The sequence below is a fragment of the Physeter macrocephalus genome, chromosome 17 (genome assembly GCF_002837175.3).
Source record: "Physeter macrocephalus isolate SW-GA chromosome 17, ASM283717v5, whole genome shotgun sequence".
In the NCBI taxonomy this organism is placed as follows: Eukaryota; Metazoa; Chordata; class Mammalia; order Artiodactyla; family Physeteridae; genus Physeter; species Physeter macrocephalus.
The window spans coordinates 11,988,438-12,008,583 of record NC_041230.1 but is presented as its reverse complement, the minus strand read 5'-3'; the positions used below and the strand labels follow the sequence as shown (position 1 = coordinate 12,008,583).

At 56.5% G+C, this 20,146-nt stretch overlaps 2 protein-coding genes across 6 annotated transcripts; one reads left to right on the top strand and one right to left on the bottom strand.

Annotated features, from left to right (window-relative positions):
* Positions 1 to 213: 213 nt before the first annotated feature.
* On the top strand, positions 214 to 15,349 carry PPFIA3 (PTPRF interacting protein alpha 3). 3 transcript variants are annotated; one of them, XM_055079041.1, is made up of 28 exons: positions 214 to 352; positions 726 to 890; positions 1,250 to 1,324; positions 1,798 to 1,872; positions 2,187 to 2,408; positions 3,435 to 3,581; positions 3,670 to 3,804; positions 4,214 to 4,297; positions 4,421 to 4,552; positions 5,000 to 5,062; positions 5,225 to 5,304; positions 5,595 to 5,739; positions 6,295 to 6,482; positions 7,518 to 7,740; positions 8,554 to 8,717; positions 8,839 to 8,966; positions 9,668 to 9,761; positions 10,107 to 10,188; positions 10,890 to 11,090; positions 11,718 to 11,780; positions 11,959 to 11,985; positions 13,044 to 13,219; positions 13,638 to 13,735; positions 13,957 to 14,132; positions 14,220 to 14,288; positions 14,515 to 14,686; positions 15,109 to 15,180; positions 15,265 to 15,349. In XM_055079041.1, the coding sequence occupies exons 2-27, from the start codon at positions 780 to 782 to the stop codon at positions 15,165 to 15,167; spliced, it is 3,189 nt and encodes a 1,062-aa protein (XP_054935016.1). In that variant the 5' UTR covers positions 214 to 352; positions 726 to 779; the 3' UTR covers positions 15,168 to 15,180; positions 15,265 to 15,349. The 3 variants fall into 3 exon arrangements, with proteins under 3 accessions (XP_054935016.1, XP_028333848.2, XP_054935017.1); XM_028478047.2 differs by having other exon boundaries at positions 15,109 to 15,307; XM_055079042.1 differs by lacking the exon at positions 11,959 to 11,985 and having other exon boundaries at positions 15,109 to 15,307.
* An 838-nt stretch (positions 15,350 to 16,187) lies between these two features.
* Positions 16,188 to 19,755, bottom strand: HRC (histidine rich calcium binding protein). Of its 3 annotated transcripts, XM_007112481.3 has the most exons (6): positions 18,066 to 19,753; positions 17,918 to 17,988; positions 17,314 to 17,382; positions 16,998 to 17,052; positions 16,488 to 16,524; positions 16,188 to 16,326 (listed from the first exon to the last, which is right to left on the bottom strand). In XM_007112481.3, the coding sequence occupies exons 1-6, from the start codon at positions 19,549 to 19,551 to the stop codon at positions 16,290 to 16,292; spliced, it is 1,755 nt and encodes a 584-aa protein (XP_007112543.1). In that variant the 5' UTR covers positions 19,552 to 19,753; the 3' UTR covers positions 16,188 to 16,289. The 3 variants fall into 3 exon arrangements, with proteins under 3 accessions (XP_007112543.1, XP_028333850.1, XP_028333849.1); XM_028478049.2 differs by lacking the exon at positions 16,998 to 17,052 and having other exon boundaries at positions 18,078 to 19,755; XM_028478048.2 differs by lacking the exon at positions 16,998 to 17,052 and having other exon boundaries at positions 18,066 to 19,754.
* Positions 19,756 to 20,146: the final 391 nt, after the last annotated feature.

Below are 20,146 nucleotides of genomic sequence, written 5' to 3'. Positions count from 1 at the left end.
CGGGGCCGGGGCGGGGCCTGAGGGAGGCGGGGCCTGGACTCGCGAAGGCACAGGGCGGGAGGTCCGGAAGGGGCGGGACTTGGCACTTGGAAGGGGGAGTGGTTTGCCGGTGATGGGCGGGGCCTGAGCCGCTTGAAGGGGCGGGACTTGGCAGAGAAGGGAGGGGCCTCCAAACCTCCCAGTCCTGTGGAATGAGGGAGATGGGGAAAAGGATTGATCTGATTGTCCGATCCTGCCCACATCTGGACAGGAGTTTGCGGCTCTGACGAAGGAGCTGAACTTGTGTCGGGAGCAGCTACTGGAACGGGAGGAAGAAATTGCGGAGCTGAAGGCAGAGCGGAACAATACTCGGGTGAGGGGTCTTGGGGCGGGACCTAAGTGCGGTGGGCGGGGCCTTGGGTGTTGCAGCCTGACCCATTTTTTTCCCTCTATCTCGCCTTGCTTTCTTCTCCCTGCTCCTACAACTTGGCGGGTCTCCTCTGGTCCCCTCCTTCCTTCATATCCCCTCCCCTATCTCCATAACTGTTCTCGTTTCCTGTACCACTCCTTCCTTGACCTGCCCCCCACCTCTGTTATCCCTCTCTTTTCCTGACCTGTCTGTCTCCACACCACTTTGCTTGGCTCCACCTCTTCCATGTGTCCGCCCCACCTGTCTGAATCCTCTTCCTTCACTCTGCCTCTCTTCCCTTGACACTTTTCCTTGGCCCGGTGCCCTATCTCTGTAGCTTCTCCTAGAACACCTGGAGTGCCTGGTGTCCAGGCACGAGAGGTCACTGCGTATGACTGTGGTAAAGCGCCAGGCCCAGTCCCCGGGAGGGGTCTCTTCCGAGGTGGAGGTACTCAAGGCTCTAAAATCCCTCTTCGAGCACCACAAGGCCCTGGATGAGAAGGTATGAGAATTGGAAGAGACTGGTTGTAGAACAGAAACTCGTGGTTGGCTGGGGCTGTGTTGAACGGCAGAAATTCTGGCCGTCATTGGTTGGGGATGGCCCAAATGGGAAGAATGTTGACTGTAATTGACTGAGACAGGCTATGCAGACCGGGACCTGAGTGGCTGATAATAGAAAATGTAATAGGATGGGGGATACCAGCGGGTGAGGCTGCCTTGGTAGCTAGTTGGGGATGCACACATACTATAAATAGAGGAATGCTAAGGTCGCCCTATCAGGTCCATCCCAAAGGTGTTCTGCATCAACTGTCCTCGATCGGGTCTGATCTCCATCTCACACTGTCTTGCCCCCATCCCCAGGTCCGGGAGCGGCTGCGAATGGCGCTGGAGCGGGTGGCAGTGCTAGAGGAAGAGTTGGAGCTGAGCAATCAGGAGGTGGGGGCGTGACCAAGAAGGAGGAGGGACTAATGAACTACCAATGGGGTGGAACTGATTGGGTGGGTCCTAGAATCTGTTGGGAGCAGGACTAGGGCAGAAGACCAATGGGGTAGCACTATGGAGACAACCAGTGAGGTTCCTAAGGAGGAACTCATTGGGCAGGACTAAGGGGAGTACTGCCCTGTGACAGTGAGACTAAGGTGAGAACCAGGGCTGGGGCTAAGGGAAAGAACTGACTATGGAGGAAATGGTTGGGTGGGGAAAGTCAGGACACCTCCACAAGGAGGCTAAGGTTAAGAATAAGGGTGGACTTCCTCTCTGGTGGGGGGCTAAGGGGACATATAATGACGGCACAGGGTCTAAGGGTAGACTGTGGGATAAGGGTGGCCCCAGCAGGACCAGTGCCAGTGGGAAGTAGAAATGGGGTTTCTAGGACCTCCTTTGCCCTGATCTCCCTTTCCCATTGCCAGACTCTGAGCCTTCGAGAGCAGCTGTCTAGGCGCCGGTCGGGGCTAGAGGAGCCCGGCAAGGATGGGGATGGGCAGGTAAGAGGTGGAAGTCTTTCCTTCCCCTTGCTCTTCATTGGTCCTCCTCACTGTGATCCCACTCAGCGCCCTGACTTTGTGATGGTCCTTTTAATGTTTGGTACGATTCTCACTGACCCTAGGACATCTGAACGCCTCAGACCCTTACTGACCATTGACCTCTGATTCAAGTCAGCTAGCTAACTTTTGTGACCTCCATGGCCCTTGCTGATCTATGATCCCCCCTCACCCCCATCAGTTTCTCCTTGCATTCTCTACCTCTGTGTTCCCCACTCTGAGTTCTGTCCCTTCCTCCCTCACTGTCCCCATTCCAGACTCTTGCCAATGGCCTGGGTCCTGGCGGGGATTCGAACCGGCGCACGGCAGAGCTGGAGGAGGCCCTAGAGCGGCAGCGGGCGGAGGTGTGCCAGCTGCGGGAGCGCCTGGCGGTGTTGTGCCGCCAGATGAGCCAGCTGGAGGAGGAGCTGGGCACGGCCCACCGCGAGCTGGGTAAGGCCGAGGAAGCTAACTCCAAGCTCCAGCGCGACCTCAAGGAGGTGAGGCCGGAGCCCCTGGTGGGCTGCCCTCTGTCCCTTCCCTCCCCTCAACCCTTCCTGTCCCCCTCTGCCCATAGTCACAGAACTCACGAATCTGGATTCAGTCCATAAGCTGTGTGGACTCTTCTCCTCTCTGAGTCTCAGTTTCCTCACCTAATGGCATTTATGACCCTTGTCAGAGAGTTGGCACATGGCACATACTTGCTGGTCACCCAGTATTTGGTTGTAGTTATTATGTTATCATTGGGAAATTCTCTTGCACCTCTTAACTGAACTCCTTTGTCTGCATTTCACCCCATCCTGGCTGAGGTTCCTTGACCTTAACTCCCACGCTGGCTGCGGGGACTGCTGTGAAATATAGGGCATGGATTCTTGAAAGCATTGAATGAGAAAGAAGAGAGAGCACTTTAGTTTTCATCATCCACTGGGGCTTTTACCTCAGATTTCAATTGTGGATGGCCCCGGGGCTTATTGGGAAGTGTGGTCCCACCACACTGGCTCCCAAGGCAGGAGTCCTTCCCCCATGAGACCCTGGAGCACCTTCTCTGGTTTTCTAAGCATGCGCTACCCTGGGGGCTCTTGGGAGATGCTGCCTCCCTGGTGGAAGGGACCTTTGTTTCCTATGAGACCCTAGGGCACTTGCTCTGTGATTCTAAACCTGAGCTGTGCCAGAAGTTGCTGAAAAATCTAAGGCCTGGATTTTTGAGGCGAGTGGGCTAAGAAGAGTGGAGACATTCCATCTCATGGGTCTTAGGTCATCCATATGAGGAGGGTCTAAGCCAGTACTGCCCCAGAAGTTTATGGGAGGTGCTGTAACACCATTTTAACTATCAGGTGGCAGGGGATCTAACGTTGGCTATGCCTGGGAGCTCTTGGCAGGTGTGGTTCCATCATTCTGACACCCGGAGGGCAGGGCACTTCATTTCCCAGAACACCCTGGGGTGCCTGAACTGGGGTTCTAAGCCTAGGCTACCCCCACGGCCTTCTGGGAGCTGTAGTCCACGCGGCCCTCTGTCACCTTTGCAGGCGCTGGCGCAGCGGGAGGATATGGAGGAGCGGATCACAACGCTAGAGAAGCGCTACCTGAGTGCCCAGCGAGAGGCCACGTCTCTGCACGACGCCAACGACAAGTTGGAAAACGAGCTGGCCAGCAAGGAGTCGCTGTACCGGCAGGTGGGAGCACGGCCGGGGAGGGGCGGTGGGGGCGAGGCCGTGGCCAGTTTGACCTAGCTCCTCCCTTCCCCCTGTCTGTGCCCCCCAGAGTGAAGAGAAGAGCCGTCAGCTGGCCGAGTGGCTGGACGACGCTAAGCAGAAGCTGCAGCAGACGCTGCAGAAGGCGGAGACCTTGCCGGAGATAGAGGCACAGCTGGCCCAGCGAGTGGCGGCGCTCAACAAGGTGAAGGGAGGCCTGGGGCGGCGCCTTGAGTCTCTGGGGCAAAGGGGCGGGGTTTGGAGGAGGCAGGGCCTGAGTCTGGAGGGGTAGGAGACCCACAGCCCGAATTCTGCTGAAAAGGGTAGGGCCTGGGGTCTAGGGAAGGGACGTGGCTTGGGACGGTTGAAGGGCCTGGAGGTTTGGTGGGGGGTGGTGCTCTCTAGTTTGGACTGAACAGATGGGGAGAACATGAACTGAGAAGGGGACAGGGCCTGGAGACTAGAGAGGGCAGGGCTTGAATCACAAGTGCAGGGTCTGGAGTCCTGTGGGGGAGGAGCCTGGGGCCTGGAAGCCAGCCTTGGAGGAGGTGGGGCCTGGAGGCTGACTGCGTCCTAGTGGGACAAAGTCAGATGCCATGGGTTCCATCCTTTAGGCTGAGGAACGTCATGGGAATTTTGAGGAGAGGCTTCGGCAGCTGGAGGCCCAGTTGGAGGAGAAGAACCAGGAGCTGCAGCGGGTGAGGAGGCTTTGAGGCTTGGGGGATGCGCCTGGATGAGGGGGCTGTGCCGGGGGGGTGGGAGCTCGGAGCAGGGACAGCGCCCGGGGCTTGAGCACCTCTGCTCTGTTCTCCTCTGGGCAGGCCCGGCAGCGGGAGAAGATGAACGATGACCACAATAAGCGGCTGTCCGAGACAGTGGACAAGCTGCTGAGTGAGTCCAACGAACGGTTGCAGCTTCACCTCAAGGAGCGCATGGGGGCACTGGAGGAGAAGGTGTGCCCCAACCTAGGATTCCAATAAGCTGGAATCTTGGGGCCCCAGACCTTTCCCCAAACAGTTATCTGAGATCTCCCCAAATCTGGGCATCCTGAATTTGAAACTGATAGACTGCTCTGTTGCTGGGACCACCACACTTTCACCTAGTTTAAACACCCTACAGCTGAATTCTGGGGCACCTACGGCCTGAATTCTTGGCTTTCGCCCAAGCCTCTAACCCTATGGACCCTCACACTCTGAATCCGTGGAAATTTCACGGGACGCTGCATTTTGGGCTCCCAGGGACTCCCTGCCTAAGCAGCATCTTCGGCTTCACAACCCTCTCCCCATGCAGCTCACCACTCAAGCCCACCTCATTCCCCCCGGGGTCCCCTCAGGCCTGTCTCTGCGCACTGGAGGCTGCTTCTAGATTCCGCCCCCTCACTGCCCCCCTGCCCCCCACAGAACTCACTAAGCGAGGAGATCGCCAACATGAAGAAGCTTCAGGATGAGCTGCTGCTCAACAAGGTAGGGAGGGGGCTGGGGGGTGCGGGCCTTGGGGGTGAGAGCCAGGGAAATGGAGCAGGCATTGCTGGGGTTGGAACCAGCCTGGCTGGGAGGGGCTGATACTCAGTGGCGGGGGAGGGGGCAGATTCTGACCTGACATCATCTCCAACCTCCTCCCCCCAGGAGCAGCTCTTGGCGGAGATGGAGCGGATGCAGATGGAGATTGACCAGCTGCGGGGGAGGCCACCATCCTCCTACTCCAGGTAACAGTAATCTTCCTGTCCCACCTCTGCTCATGGAGCCCCCTTGGCCAAGCACATCCCTTCTGATATGCAGTCTCCCCCCCACCCCACTCCTTGTCCTCCTGAGACTTCCACTGGTCCCTTTTATTTTTGACCCCTGACTTCATGACCTCTGACCCCAGACCCTTTTTCCTGACCTTTGACTTCAGATCCCTCTCTCAATCCTCTGACCCCAAGCCCTTCCCCGTGACCACTCACCTGTTTCCTTTTCCTGACCCCTTGGTCTCTGACTGCCCTCTCTATGCCCACAGATCTCTCCCTGGCAGTGCCCTGGAGCTCCGTTACTCCCAGGCACCCACATTACCTTCTGGCGCCCACCTGGACCCCTACGGGGCTGGCAGTGGCCGGGCAAGCAAGAGGGGTCGCTGGTCAGGGGTCAAAGATGAGCCCTCTAAGGTCAGAAGCCACTTCTGGGGCCTGGACTGAGCAGGGCTTGGGAGGGCAGCAGTAGGAGGTGGAGCCCAACGTGCAGGGCTCTGGGAGGGGACTGAGTTGAGAAGCAAGGTCTCCTGGACCCACACTGTCTTCTCTTCTTCTTCCGTCATCCCCACTTGCCTCGATGGCTCTTCACGTGGATGTCCTGCTGCCTGGTGAGAACTTTAGAGGAACGATGGGGTGGGAAGAGGGGTGGGTTTGGGGCGATGGTATGCAGGGTGTAGAATCCTAGAATGGATGGGGCCAAGTGAAGAAAGGAAGTGGGCTGGGTCAAAGGAAACAGTGGAATCAGGGGAGAGGGCAGAGTCATGGGTGGTCAAGAAGAAGGACCCACCAAGAGAGAAAGCTGGGCTGGGAAAAGTGTTGGGGGGCTGGGTCACATGGTGAGGGCAGTCAGTGTCAGGGGACATGGGCAGGGTTAAAGAGGGTGGGCAAGGTCAGGATAGGTGAGGGAAGACCCAGCACCTACCTCGGCCCTTGTCCACATGGCATCCCTCTGTCTCCACACACAGATAGGAGTGGGAGCGGTCCGCCCCTGCGGGGTCCATGCCACCTCCATTCCCTGGGGAGCTGGATGGCTCAGATGAAGAGGAGGCGGAGGGGATGTTTGGAGCTGAGTTGCTGTCTCCCAGTGGGCAGGCTGATGTGCAGACACTGGCCATCATGCTTCAGGAGCAGCTGGAGGCCATCAACAAAGAGATCAAGTGAGCACTGGCCCAGTTCTTCCCCACCCTGCCTGAGCTTAGCCCAAGGCCCCTCTGGCTCTGGAGGCTGATCTGCACACCTAAGCCCAACTCCTTTCCTAAACATCCTCAAGGAATTCTCCCAGCCCAACACTATCCAGGAATCCCTGAGGAAATACCAAGAAGTCTCTTATGTGCTATATATACATTACACACACCCCGGCCGGTACTCACAATTTCCCAATATACCGGAGACTGCATCCCCAAATGCCAAAATTCACAATCCAATCCATCAAGAGTCCTCCATTACATCATGGCTTTCATGGCTTCATGCAACAATTACCCAGAGACTCCCAGTAGCCTACAAACCTCAACACAACACAACATCCCCCAGTCCAAAACACCTTGAGAACCTCAACTCTAGATAACAAGAATTTCTACCTAATATAAGAACGATCCTCAATTTATTACGAATCCCCCATCACATCAAGTCTACCCTGATTCCTCAGAAATTGCCCTATTTAACAATTCTCTAATAAAACTAAAACACTTTCCATGGGCCCCAGCAAACGTATCAACATGACCGTCATCTTCCATTCAAACTTGTTGTGACTTGAGACAGTGACTCTCACCAAATGTCTCTATGACCTTCCCAGATCCTAGGTTGACCTCAGAGTCCCTGATCTCACTCTGCTCTTATTATGAGCTTGCTCTTGCTGTCCTCCTTGGAACTTGACCTCTTGCCCATAGTAATCCATTTATGCTTTTCCATAACCACTTGTTTATTATCAGCGTAGTCCTGATGCAGATCCTGATCATCCTGTCATCCCTAATCTCTCCACGACCTCCTCGACCTCCTGAGCCCATCATGATCCCTTGACTTCCCTTGAACCTGTGAGGCCGTCAGGAATCCACCAAGACCCTCTAACCTCGTTGTCCCTTCCTCAGAATTATTTGTGCACCGCCAAGCCTTCCTGGCCCATTGGGATCCCCCAACTCCCTCTCCTATTGTCCGCCTGAGTCCTCTCACCCCATCTCCCCGCTTTTCCTCCTCAGGTTAATCCAAGAGGAGAAGGAGACAACAGAACAGAGGGCAGAAGAGCTGGAGAGCCGGGTGTCTGGCTCGGGCCTGGACTCACTGGGCCGCTACCGCAGTAGCTGCTCACTACCCCCCTCCCTCACCACCTCTACCCTTGCCAGCCCCTCCCCTCCCAGCTCTGGCCACTCAACACCCCGTCTGGCACCCCCTAGCCCTGCCCGTGAGGGCACCGACAAAGCTGTGAGTATTCTTAAGTCTCCTCAGCTTGGTGGTGGTGGTGGGAGGTCACAAACAGGGCTCCCTAACAAAAAGCAACAATGACCAACACACCAGTGATTTTCAAAAGCAACCTTAGCTTTCCCTAAAAGTTCCAACTCAAAGGGCAAATGGGAGGCTGAGCCACTGGGTTCCTGAAGCCTAACTTGTACTTTAGTCAGATCTGATCTACTCTTACCTGTTTTATGCATTAAGTTTCTGCACAGGATTTTTATTTTTATTTTTTTACTTTTATTTTGTATTGTTTTGGCCATGCCATGCAGCTTGAGGGATTTTAGCTCCCCCACCAGGGATCGAACCCTGGGCCCTGTCAGTGAGAGCACCAAGTCCTAACTACTTGGATGGCCAGGGAATTCCCACCGCATAGGATTTTTAGAAAAATGTCTCTGTGACCAAATATACACTTGAGAACTACCATTAGATCCTCAGAATTGACCTTTGAGGGAGGCACATATCTATATCCCCTATTTTATTGCCTTAAGCTCAGATTTCCTACTTTCAGAACCTGTAATAACTCATTAGCTTTCCTTGAGGCTGAGCAGATCCCACTCCTGACACCAGAAGCTAAGACAGTATAGATGTGGGCTTATCAAGCTCCAGGGGGACTGCAGTTATTGCCTTTATATTTCTGCAACTCACCCGCACTTAATCTAAGCTATCTTTAGAAGTGGTTCCCCAAATCAGGGGTATCCCAGACACCTCATAGACATCCCAACTAATGAGCCCCCAACATGATCCCTCCAATTCAATATAGCATCTCTGCCTCTCTGTCTCCAGAATCATGCCCCCAAGGAGGAAGCTGGGGCTCCACGAATGGAGGGACCAGCAATCCCAGGAGACACCCCACCTCCCACTCCTCGTTCTGCCCGCCTTGAGAGAATGACCCAGGCCTTGGCACTGCAGGCGGGATCCCTGGAAGATGGAGGGCCCTCACGGGGAAGGTCAGTAAGAATAAGGGATGGGACAGGGAGGGACTTGCTTGGGAGGAGGCGGTGGGAGTGGACAAAAACCTGGGATGAGAGGAGGCATCCCAGATGGGATCTATCTGTCCTGCTCACCCAGTGAGGGCACCCCAGATTCCCTGCACAAAGCTCCCAAGAAGAAGAGCATCAAGTCATCCATAGGCCGTCTCTTTGGCAAGAAGGAGAAGGGGCGAATGGGACCACCAGGTCGGGACAGCTCTTCTCTGGGTGAGTCCCCTGATTCCCTCTCTCCCTTCCTTTCTTCCTTCCTCCTTCTTCTTTACATATTCATTTGACATACAATCCTGTCTTCATTCATTTGGTAATTCATTTAGAACACTGGAACCTTGGCAGAGGTAGAGGGGAGGAGAAGGGACAAGGAAAGGGCACTCTGAGGCCTGCCTGAGTGACTGGTGGGCAAAGGAATTTGTTATGTTATTTACCTATTTTTTAAATAGAGAAAGAGGGAGGAGCATCCTAAAGGCAGGGCATCTGATGGGCTGGAGCCTGCTTGTCTGGTTTGTGAAATCCAAGTTAGTTAAATTTTCAGGAATTTTATGAGCTGCTTTGACATCACATTGGTAGCTTGAAATTGGTGGGACTATTTACACCATGGAAATGGGCATATGCTACAAATCAGGAAATACCTTCTCCTTCCCCAGGGAGCCAGTTGTTAAATATTTACCAGCACACCACTGCCAGCTTACCAAGGCCAGCCCAGTGAATCCAGCCCTATTTTGGGGATTTCTCCAATTCCTTGCCTAGGAGGTGGCATTGGTCCCTGTCTGGTTTTATCACTCCCTCTGTGTGGCCGCATTTACTAATCCCTCTGGGCCTCTGCTTTCCTGGCATCCTTCTCAACCCCCCAGCATCAAAGATTCTGCCTCCCCTTTGAGACTCTCCAAATTTTGGCCCCTCCCTGCCTCCAGCTGGAACACCCTCAGACGAGACATTGGCCACTGACCCTCTGGGGCTAGCCAAGCTGACAGGCCCAGGAGACAAGGACCGAAGGAACAAGAGGAAGTGAGTGTGGGTGTGTGGCGTGGAAGTGGGGAGGGTTGGTCATAAGTGAGAAGAAATTTCTGGGAGGGGGTGTCCAAGATCCTGAACTTGCTTGCCTGGGAACTTGGGAACCCTTAGAGTTTTTCTTTTCTTTTTTTTCCCCTTTTCTCTTGATTAGTGTGGGTGTGTTGGGGGGAGGGAAGGTGGATTACAAAGATTCACATGTGCTTTTTTTTAGCCTTCTGCCATGTTTTTTGCATTCATAAAAATTGCTTTGGTGGGGGGATGCGGTTGGTGAAGGGGGCCATCCAAGAGGGCTAGGTTTCTCTGCCCCTGAGATCTCCTGCCCTGGCCCCTTCTCCCCAGGCATGAACTTCTGGAAGAGGCCTGCCGTCAGGGCCTGCCTTTTGCTGCCTGGGATGGGCCCACTGTGGTCTCCTGGCTAGAGGTACTGGGGCCCAGAAACGTCCTGACTCTTTATCCCCAGCTGGTCTGAGAACCCCACCCTTAGGACTGGCCGGGTCCACCTAGTACCATCCTCCTAACTCAGAGGTGGCGGTGGAGAGGAGCTGTGGGGGGTGGGGAGGCCCTGGGAGGGGTCAGGCTTCTTGTAGATCTTCCTGTTGCTCTTTTTCCTTCTCCCCTCACCCGTCCTTCTGGCCATGCCCACCTTGGTCCTGTTGTCTCTATCTCTTTGTGTCTTCCCATGTCTCTCTCTCTCTCTGTGTCTCTATTTTCCTGCCTCTCTCCCCATCTCTGTGTTTTTGTCATTCCCCGTATTTCTTCCCATGTCTCTCTATGTCTTTTGCTCCTTTCTCTCCCCATCTCTGCCTCTCATCTCTGTGTGTCTCTCCTCATCTCTGTCTCTCCCCATCTCTCTCTTTCCCCTCTGACTCTGGTATTACCCTTCTCTGACTCTCCTCCTTTGTTTTCCTCTGTCTCCCTCTGACTCTCGCATCTCTCTCCCTTGCCCTCCTCTCACTGCTTTCTCATGTCTTTCTGTTTCTCCCCCATTTGCCTTTCCCCATCTCTCTGTCTCCCTCTCTCCCTTTCTTTCGGTCCCTCTCCCATTTCTCCCGTTTCTCCTCCTGTATGTCTCTGTCTCTCTCTCATTTTTTCCCCATTTCTCCCTTCCTCCCTCTGGTCCAGCTGTGGGTAGGCATGCCTGCATGGTACGTGGCCGCCTGCCGGGCCAATGTCAAGAGTGGTGCCATCATGGCCAACTTGTCAGACACGGAGATCCAGCGCGAGATCGGCATCAGCAACCCACTGCACCGGCTCAAGCTGCGCCTCGCTATCCAGGAGATGGTCTCACTCACCTCACCCTCTGCTCCTGCCTCCTCCCGCACTGTGAGTGTCCGGGGGCCAATCCCAGCCCTTGCTGTCTCAGGGCCCCGCCTACTGTCCTCAGAGTAGCCAATCCTGGGCCCGCTCACTCCAGCTCTGTCTGATACACCCTGCTCCCCACAGTTTCTCACCTGGATTATCTCTTGAGAGCGGGGTCTCCCTTCAGGTTCCTCTGCCTCCCCTCAGGCTCTTTTACACAGTGCAGCCAGAGGGATCCCATCCCGGAGAAAAAGCCAAATTCGTATGGTTCTCTACAGGGCCCTTGATGAGAGGCCCCCCTTTTCTACTCTGCTTCTTGGCCCTTGCTGCTCCCTTTCCTAGGAGCACCCCTCCCTCTTTTTCCCCCAAGGCTGGCTCCTGCCCATCCTTGAAGTCTCAGCTCAAATGTCACCACCTCCAAGAGGCCTCCCTAACTCAACAGCTAAACTAGTACCGGCCCCATCACCCCAACACATGAGCCCCTATTTTTTTTCCCGTAGCACATACTGACTTCTAAAATTTTATCATTTTGTTCCATACAGAAAATTATGTGTTCCCATGCCTAATTCGGCTCCTCCAGGAGCACGACCCCCTTCCCCTCCCCTGTTCAGAAGCCCTCTCTCAACCTCTGTAACACCCCTCGCCCCTCAGTCCACAGGAAACGTGTGGATGACACATGAAGAGATGGAGTCCCTTACCGCGACGACCAAGCCTGTGAGTGCCCCCTGCCGGTGGCCTTGGGTGTGGCACTAGATTTCCCTCGGGAGGAGCGGCGGGGGTTGCGGGGGGCGGATGAATCTGTGGCTGTCTGTCCGTCTGTTCGTCCCTCCCGCCCTCCTCCGCCTGCCCCTTAACCCACCCCTTCTCTCCCCTCTTCCCACTAACTGGTCAGGAGACCAAGGAGATCAGCTGGGAGCAGGTAGGGGGCGCGGGGCGGGCCGTGGGCGCATGAACAGGCTGTGCACGCTGCATGGACGCCCCTCCTTCTCCGATCCCCGCCCCTCCCCTCGCCGGAGCATTCCATCCTCACCGCGGGAGGGGGGCGCTGCGCGGAGCTCTGCTCTTGTCTGTGGCTCGGTGGGGGCCGGCGTAGAAGCCCGGCTATTCCACTGTTAGTGGTGCACGGGTCATTCCATTATGCTGGGTTGCGGGGGCTCCAGGGGCTGTTTCATTGCTCTAACTAGAGGGAGGTGCTGAGCAGCTCTTTTCCCTAGAAAAGAGGGAAGTGGAATTGTTCCACTGTACCGGGGTGAAAAGGGAAAGCATTTGGGGTGGGGGGCGGCAGGTCAGTTGGGGAGAAGGAGCTACATTTTGTTCTCAAGAGGGGAGCGGAATGACCTCACCTGAGACAGAGCTATGTTGGCTCTTTGTTTCCCAGCAAGGGGGAAGGGATGGATTATTTCCTTATGCTAAGAGGAGTGAAGGATTTGGGGTTGATCCAGAATATTGTCCTGGGCCAGATATAGCTAGACTAGTATTTTGGGGACAGTGCAAGAGTGGTGGATAGATCCATTATCCTTTGCTGGGGAGAGAGCTACACTGGAAGAATCCGTTGTGCTGACTTGGGGGAGTAGTGATGTTGGACTGATCCATTGTTCTGAGTTGGGACAACTTTAGACTAGAGCTTCTTAAACTTTAATGTACACTTCAGATCACCTGAGAATCTTGTGAGAATGCAAATTTTGATTCAGTAGCCTAGGGTCTGAGATTCTGCAATTCCAGCAAGTTCACAAGTGATGATAATGCTGTGGGTCCAAGGACCACACTTTGAGTAGACAAGGGTCTATGCTGTCATAATGAAGGAAAGGGAGACAATTTTGGATTGTCCATTGTCCTGAGCAGAGATTGGCCATTGTCCTGCTATGGGATGGAGAACAACCTCGGATCTGGGGGAGGGGGGGTGGACTCTACCCTTTCATACATACATGGGAAGGGGTCAGAGGGCCTGACTCCTCCCCCACCTGCCCATGGCCCCAGATCCTGGCATATGGCGACATGAACCATGAATGGGTGGGGAACGACTGGCTGCCCAGCCTGGGGCTGCCCCAGTACCGCAGCTACTTCATGGAGTCGCTGGTGGATGCCCGAATGTTAGATCATCTTAACAAGAAGGAGCTCCGGGGCCAACTCAAGATGGTGGACAGCTTCCACAGGTGGGGGTTGCCTGGCCCATGGTGACAGTCCAAGGGGGGAAGCCCCACTTCTAGAGAGTCTTTGGCAAATAGGACCAGTGATGGGGAATTCCTTGGACTATCTTTGGTCCTCTAACCCTGATTGTCAGGCAATCCAGACTCCTGTGCCCCTTCCACCCGTAAGAAGGCCCACTAGGAAAAGCCCAAGTCCTGAGACAGCTTAGCTAGTTGACCCCATAACCCTTACAGGTTGGCTAATAGGAACTGCTTTTTGAAAATATGGCAACTCCTGGGAAGGTCAGCAATCAGTAGGACAGATCCAATGGAGCAATTCCCCAACCTCTGCCAGAAGACCACAGACAACGGGGAGAGCCCAATAGGAGTAGCAGTCATTGGGGTATGAGGGCTCATCTGTAACTCCACTATCTCTGCTACTCAGGGTGAGTCTGCATTACGGGATCATGTGCCTGAAACGACTCAACTATGACCGGAAGGACTTGGAGCGGAGGCGGGAAGAGAGTCAGACCCAGATCCGAGGTGAGTAGAAAAGTGTAAACGTCCAGCTGGGAGCCAAGTTGGAGGGGTTTGGAGCAGTGCTGGAGGAGGCATAAATAGGGGAGGGGAGGGAGGCCAGGGAAGAGGGGGTGGAGCCAGCATTGGGGCGTGGCCAGGAAGAGGAAGTGGGGGTGGAGATATGGGATAAATTGGAAGGGCCTGGCCCCAGGAGGGGAGCAGCTGAGGGTCCCTTCTGTCCCCAGACGTGATGGTGTGGTCCAATGAGCGGGTCATGGGTTGGGTGTCCGGGCTGGGCCTGAAGGAATTCGCCACGAACCTCACGGAGAGCGGGGTGCACGGGGCGCTGCTCGCCCTGGACGAGACCTTCGACTACTCTGACCTGGCCTTGCTCCTGCAGATCCCCACACAGAATGCACAGGTGAGCTGCCGCTGGGCCCTGGGCACACTGGGCATCCCCACCTCACAGACTGCACGCTGCAACCCCTCTTCCACCTCTCCTCCCCAGGCCCGGCAGCTCTTGGAGAAGGAGTTCAGCAACCTCATCTCCTTGGGCACAGACAGGCGGCTGGATGAGGTGGGCGCGGCAGCAGCAGCATAGGAGACTCCACTCCCAGCGGCACCTCTAGGCTGGGAGCTGAAGGGGTGGGGCTTGACTTTGCCAGCGAGTCGTGGTTGGAGGAGGTGCCAGAAAAGGGCGGGGTTAAAGGAGGGAAGGACCCGGAGAGGGGTGGAGTCAAATGAAGGGGCGGAGTCGGAACGCGGCCCTAGTCCCTCACCGGCTGCCGGGCCCCTATACCTAGGACAGTGCCAAGTCCTTCAGCCGCTCCCCATCCTGGCGGAAGATGTTCCGAGAGAAGGACCTCCGAGGCGTAACCCCTGACTCAGCTGAGATGTTGCCCCCCAACTTTCGTTCGGCCGCAGCAGGGGCCCTGGGCTCGCCGGGGCTCCCTCTCCGCAAGCTGCAGCCGGAAGGTGGGCGGATCCCAAACGCGAGATCCTCTCCTCCCCTCCCTTTCCTCGGGGGTAGGAACCTCCCTCTTCAGGTTCTGAAATGGCCTAGTCCTTTCTCTCCCAACCATGACAAATGGACCGCTCCTATAAGCCAACCTCCTCAACCCCACCACACCCCCTTTCCAGGGTGGGAAATGAGCTCGTCCAGTGTTACCTGGGATACTTTTAAGGAATCCAAGGCTATGGGAAAGGTGGGGAAACCGGCTTGGAGCTAGGCGGTCGTTGTCATCTCGGGAGGGGAAATCCAAGGGAGGACGCTTGGGGTTGAGGATCGGAGAAATACTGGGGGAGGAAGTGGGCGTGTGTGTGTGTGTGTGTGTGTGTGTGTATGTGTGTGTGCGTGCGCGCTTTCCAGGCTGAACCGCTGCTCACTCTCCCTCCAGGCCAGACTTCTGGGAGTTCCCGGGCAGACGGCGTTTCTGTCCGGACCTATTCCTGCTAGTGTACGCCTCCAGGTGAGGGCTGTACTGGGCGCTCTTGGGGTTCTGGGCGGCACAATGGATCTTCACAGCTGCACGCACTGCCTGGCGTCAATGCAGGTGACCTCACTCGGACGGAAGAACCTTTCAGAGGCTGGGCTGTTTCCCCTCCTGCCCAGAGTATGGTCTCGCCGGGGAGAGCTTGCTGGGGAGCTCACGCCGCGGACTGGACCATCTGTACAGACAAGCGGGGAATGCTGGTCCCTGCCTCACAAATGGACTGGGCCTGGACCAAACCACATGCACTGGACTGAGAGGGGGGAAGAAGAAGGCAGGAAGAAATCCCGCCCCAAACTTCCGCCTCCCTTTCCTCTTCTTTGTAATTTATTGATCAGTTTCCGATGGGAGATGGGTGCCCTTTCCCCGCGGGAAGGGGGCGGGGCTTCCCTCCCGGGCCGCATGCGGGGAGAGGCTGCCCCCTCCCCTTTCTTCCCAGTCGCGGGGCCCAAGTCGTCCTTCTTCATCCGAAAGGAGGGGAGGGGGGACTCGCTGCTAAAAGCCTCGCCCTTTGTGCCACTCAGCCCTGCCCCGCGGCGTCCGGTCGCCGGTGCCTGGGGTCAGCCGCGGGCGGGGTTCCCTCTCTCTCCCCAGTGTCTCGTGTCCCCGAGGCCCCTCCGCCCCCCGTGCTGTGGCCGTGTCCGTGCCCCGGGGGGGGTAGGGGGTGCAGAACTGCGTTCCCCGTTCCGCTCCAGCTCCGGGGTTTGCATGGGAGAATCCTCTTTCCACGATGCCGCTGGGCGACGTGGCGTGGGGAGAGGAAAGACGGTGGGGGAGCCCTCGCCCCCGACTCTTGGTCGGCCTCCCTGCCCCAGGCGTCACTCAGTGATCACGGGTAAAGAGAACTGTTTCAAAAAGCTCCCGTGTTGACTGATTTATTTATCAGGACCTAGCAACCAACCACCTCGAGGAGTCCAGGCCCCCTCTCCCTCAGACCCCACCCACGTTCCCCGGTGCCCAGAGGATCTAGACCCCAGGCCTGACGATGAGGTTTCGGGGAGCACGTTTATTCAGAGAAATAAATATGGCCCGTGGAAAGGGGTTGGAGGGCCAGGGAGATGTATCTGCGCCGCAGCCGTGTGTCTGGGTTAGGTTTCCGGAGTTTCCAGCATGTCTGCCAGGGCTCTGGAGAGAAGGACGCAGAAGCTCACACCAGGGCGCTTAGAGATCGTTAACCTGCCCATTTCACCAAGGGGGGACTAGAGGCTCAGGGTTGTCCAGTAATTCATAGCGGGACAGCACCTTTCTAAACGGGGCCCTTAAACATCCCCCCTCCACACACTTACTGGTACAGGGACGAGGAGAAATAGTCGACGTAGCTTCCTGTGGGAGAGAAGAGGCTTGAGGGGTACACCACCGGTGAAATTGGGGGCCACTTTTCACTCAGTCCAGGATCAGGACTAGCTCCGCCCCCTTCTCTGGATTCCTTCCCCAAAACTAATTCCTCCTCCAGGGACTCCTTCCTTCCTCCTGGCTCTAAGTGTTCTAAATGTTCCCATTCTCCAATAGCCCCACCCCCCGCCGCGTCCTTCGAATTCCACTTGCTTTGGCCCCAACCTCTTGGTTCTAGGCTCACCCCTCAATCCGAACCTCTTGGGTTTTGGCACCTATCCCCAGCCTTCCCTCTGCCCGGCCCCGCCCCTCCGTGCTCCTTCCGCTCTTTACAGAGTCCCAGCCTTGGCCACGCCTCCGCACATAGCCACGCCCCACAACCTTCCAGCCTGCTCCTCAGGTTGGCTCCATCCACTAGGCCCCGCCCCTTCATCAGGTTTCTTCTGGGCCCCACCCATGCTCACCCGGAGTGCAGACAGTTTCGCAGACCAGCGGGCAGAGGTAGCAGAACTGACAGTGCTGGGGGCGGGGATGGGGAGAGAGAACGAGCGGTAGGAGGTGGTCAGGGGCGGAGTTAGGATGGGGCGTGGGCCGTACTTGGGCAGGAGGCTAGCTAGGTGGAGGTTAAGGTCAGAGGCAGAATCAGGTTTGGAGTCAAGGCTGCATCAGGAGTAAGGGGTTAGGTCAGTTTGAGGGCAGAGGATTTCGGGCTGGGGGTGCTCAGATAGTCCCGGGCCATCCGGAAACCTGGTGGATCCTTGAGTCTGGGAGAAGTCTCACCTGGCACTGGTCGCAGTGCTCTCCCATGTTCTCCTCGTCACAGTGACAGTTCTCACATTCAGTGCATCGCTGGGGACCAGAGGAGCCTGGTTAGGCAGAGACGTTTGGGAGCCACCCGCCAGTCCTCCACCCTGCCTGCTGGACATATCCCCAACTTCTCAGCCTCATTACTTCTGACACTGAGCTCAGTATCTTCCTCCAACCTGCTTAACCTGCTTCCCACCCCCTCGTTTCCCTATTTCAAGGCGCCCCGAGGTCCCCTTTTCACTGTGGGCTGGACCTTTGGGTACTCTCTTCACCCCCTCTCTTCCTATTCTCCCCATAGCCTGTCAGTCTCCAGTCCTGTCCCACCTCCCTCAGCTCTGCCTTGAACCTTCCTCCCTGTGCCCACATCTGCAAGTGCAGCTCAGGCCTCACCCTCTCTTTCCTGGACCACTATCCCAGGCTCCTCCCCAGCCTCCTGGCCTCCAGTCTGTCCCCCACTTGGCCCCAGAAGTGTCTTTGTGTACTCAGGCCCGTTGCTCAGGGCCCTCCCAAGGCACACCAGAGCCCAGGAACAAACTCTAGGAACAGCTTGGAGGATGGAGCTGGGTTGCGGACGTACGTTGCAGAAGGAGCAGTAGCCACACAGGGACCCTGGCTGGTAGTTCCCGTACTCCTGGGCATCCTGCTGATCTGTGGGGACAAGAGGGCAGCAGTGACCCAGGTTGACTCCGCTCCCCCGCACCCCATCATCCAGTCAGATCACCTACCCATGTCCTCACCACTCTCCTCTTCACTGGAGGCACCTCCAGACACCTCCCTCCTGGCCAGTGGGTTGGGGATGATGGTGAAGGGGGGCTCATCCTCCTCCAGCCCCTCCTCCTCATCTTCTTCCTCCTGGTGGTCTTGGCTCAGTGGGACCCAAACCTCAGCCCTCTCTTCCCTCCTCTCCTCCTTCTCTTCTTCCTCCTCCTCTTCCTCCTCTTCTTCTTCGTCCTCCTGGCTCAGGCTGAGGCCATGACCTTCCTCCTTGTCTTCCTCCTCCTCCTGGTCCAGGCTGCCATGGTGGGTACCTTCTCCTCCCTCCTCTGAACCTTCATCCTCTTCTTCATGGGAGCTGTGATCCTCTTCCTTCTCTTCCTCTTCCTCCTCAGAATCACTCTCCCTTAAATGGCTTCTATCCTTCACCCCCGTGTGTCCTGGGGGCTGGGGGCTAGTCTCCTCTTTGATGGACCCTCTGTGGCCAGTCCCTTTATCTCTGTGGCTTTGCTGCCTGTGGCTGGGAGCCTGGTGGCCAAGCTTGGCAGAGATGTCCTCATCTTCCTCCTTGGGGACTCCGTGGTGGTGATGGCCAGGGACTGCTCTTTCAGATTCCTCTGGGAAGTCCTCCTCCTTAGCGCTCTCATGGCCTTGGGGTTGGTGGCTTGCAACATGGTGGCTGAACTCTACTGTGATCTCCTCCTCTTCCTCCTCGTCGTCACCAAGGCCATGGTGGGTATATCTGGGAACCTGGTGCCAGTGTTCAGTGGACACATCCTCATCCTCCTCTTCCTTGTCTCTGTGGCCTTGATGTCTGTGGCTAAGGATATGATGGTGGTGTTCATCTGAGACATCTTCATCCCTTTCCTTCCCAGGGTCTCGGTGTCTGTGGACCTGGTGTCCATACTCAGTGGAGACATCCTCCCCTTCCTCTTCTTCATCCTCCTCTTCTCCATGGCCTCGGTGCACACGCCTGACGATATGATGGTGACGCTCACTGGACACAACTTCGTCTTCGTCCTCATCTTGATGGCCCTGGCTCCCGTGGCTGGGGAAGTGGTGCCCGTGCCCAGCTGAATCATCCGGGTCTTCACTCCCATGGCTCCCGTGCCCACGGGCCTGCTGAGCATGCTCTGTATATTCCTCCTCATCAGAGATGTTCTCATCTCCCACCTTGTGGCCTTGGTACCTACGGTCTTGGGATTCTCTGGAGACATCTTCGTCCTCTTCTCTGTGGTCTCCGTGGCCCCAGAAATGATGCCCACTCTCTGTGGAAACATCCTTGTTCTCATCTCCGTGGCCTCTATGGCTGTGCGTGGGGTGGCCAGACTTGCCCGACGCGTCCTCTGAGGGCCCCGAAGCTCCTGCATTGTTGTTCCAGTTTCTGGGCCCCGGCCCAGCCCCTCTCAGCTGCTGGGTCACGGCAGTGGGGAGAAGCAGGCTGGCCACTGCAGCCCAGAGGACAGAAGTGTGCAGCCATGGCCCACAGTGACCCATGGGGACAGACAGGCAGCAGAGCTGCTCCCAGGGCTGGCTCCCACTGTGGCTATGGCTATGTGGATGAATGTTGGGGTCCTTGTCCCTTTGGGGCTCCTTCTGTTTCTTTCTCTCTGTGTTGTTCCTTTGCTGTGTCTCTCTGGGCCTCTGCCCTCTGGCCCTCACACCCAGGCCCTCTGAGGCAGTCTCCAGAGCCCCTTACCCTCCTCTCCGGCCCTCCCTCCCACTTCCCAGCCAATAGGGTCTGTCCCCTCCCCTCTCTGTGGCTAAATTTACTCTCAGCCCCGAGTTATTCTGGGTCAGTCCCCACCTGCCCCTCCCCTCCTGCTCCTCCTCCTCCCAGCTGGGGAGGGGGTGGGTGAAGGGGTCTCTCCTTGGCCAGGAGAGAGGAGCCAAGGGATTTGACTTTGGGTTGCCAACAAGTTCCTGTTTGGTAGCTGCAAAGACAATGGCTAGATTTTTAGTAGGCCAATTTGGGGGGGAGCCTGGGCCATGGGGGAGGGTAGCAGGAGGGATGTATCTGAGGGGAGAAACCCCTGCCGAGGAAGGACTGGGGGTTAGATTATGGGGAGTTTCTGGCCAGAATGGGCTACTT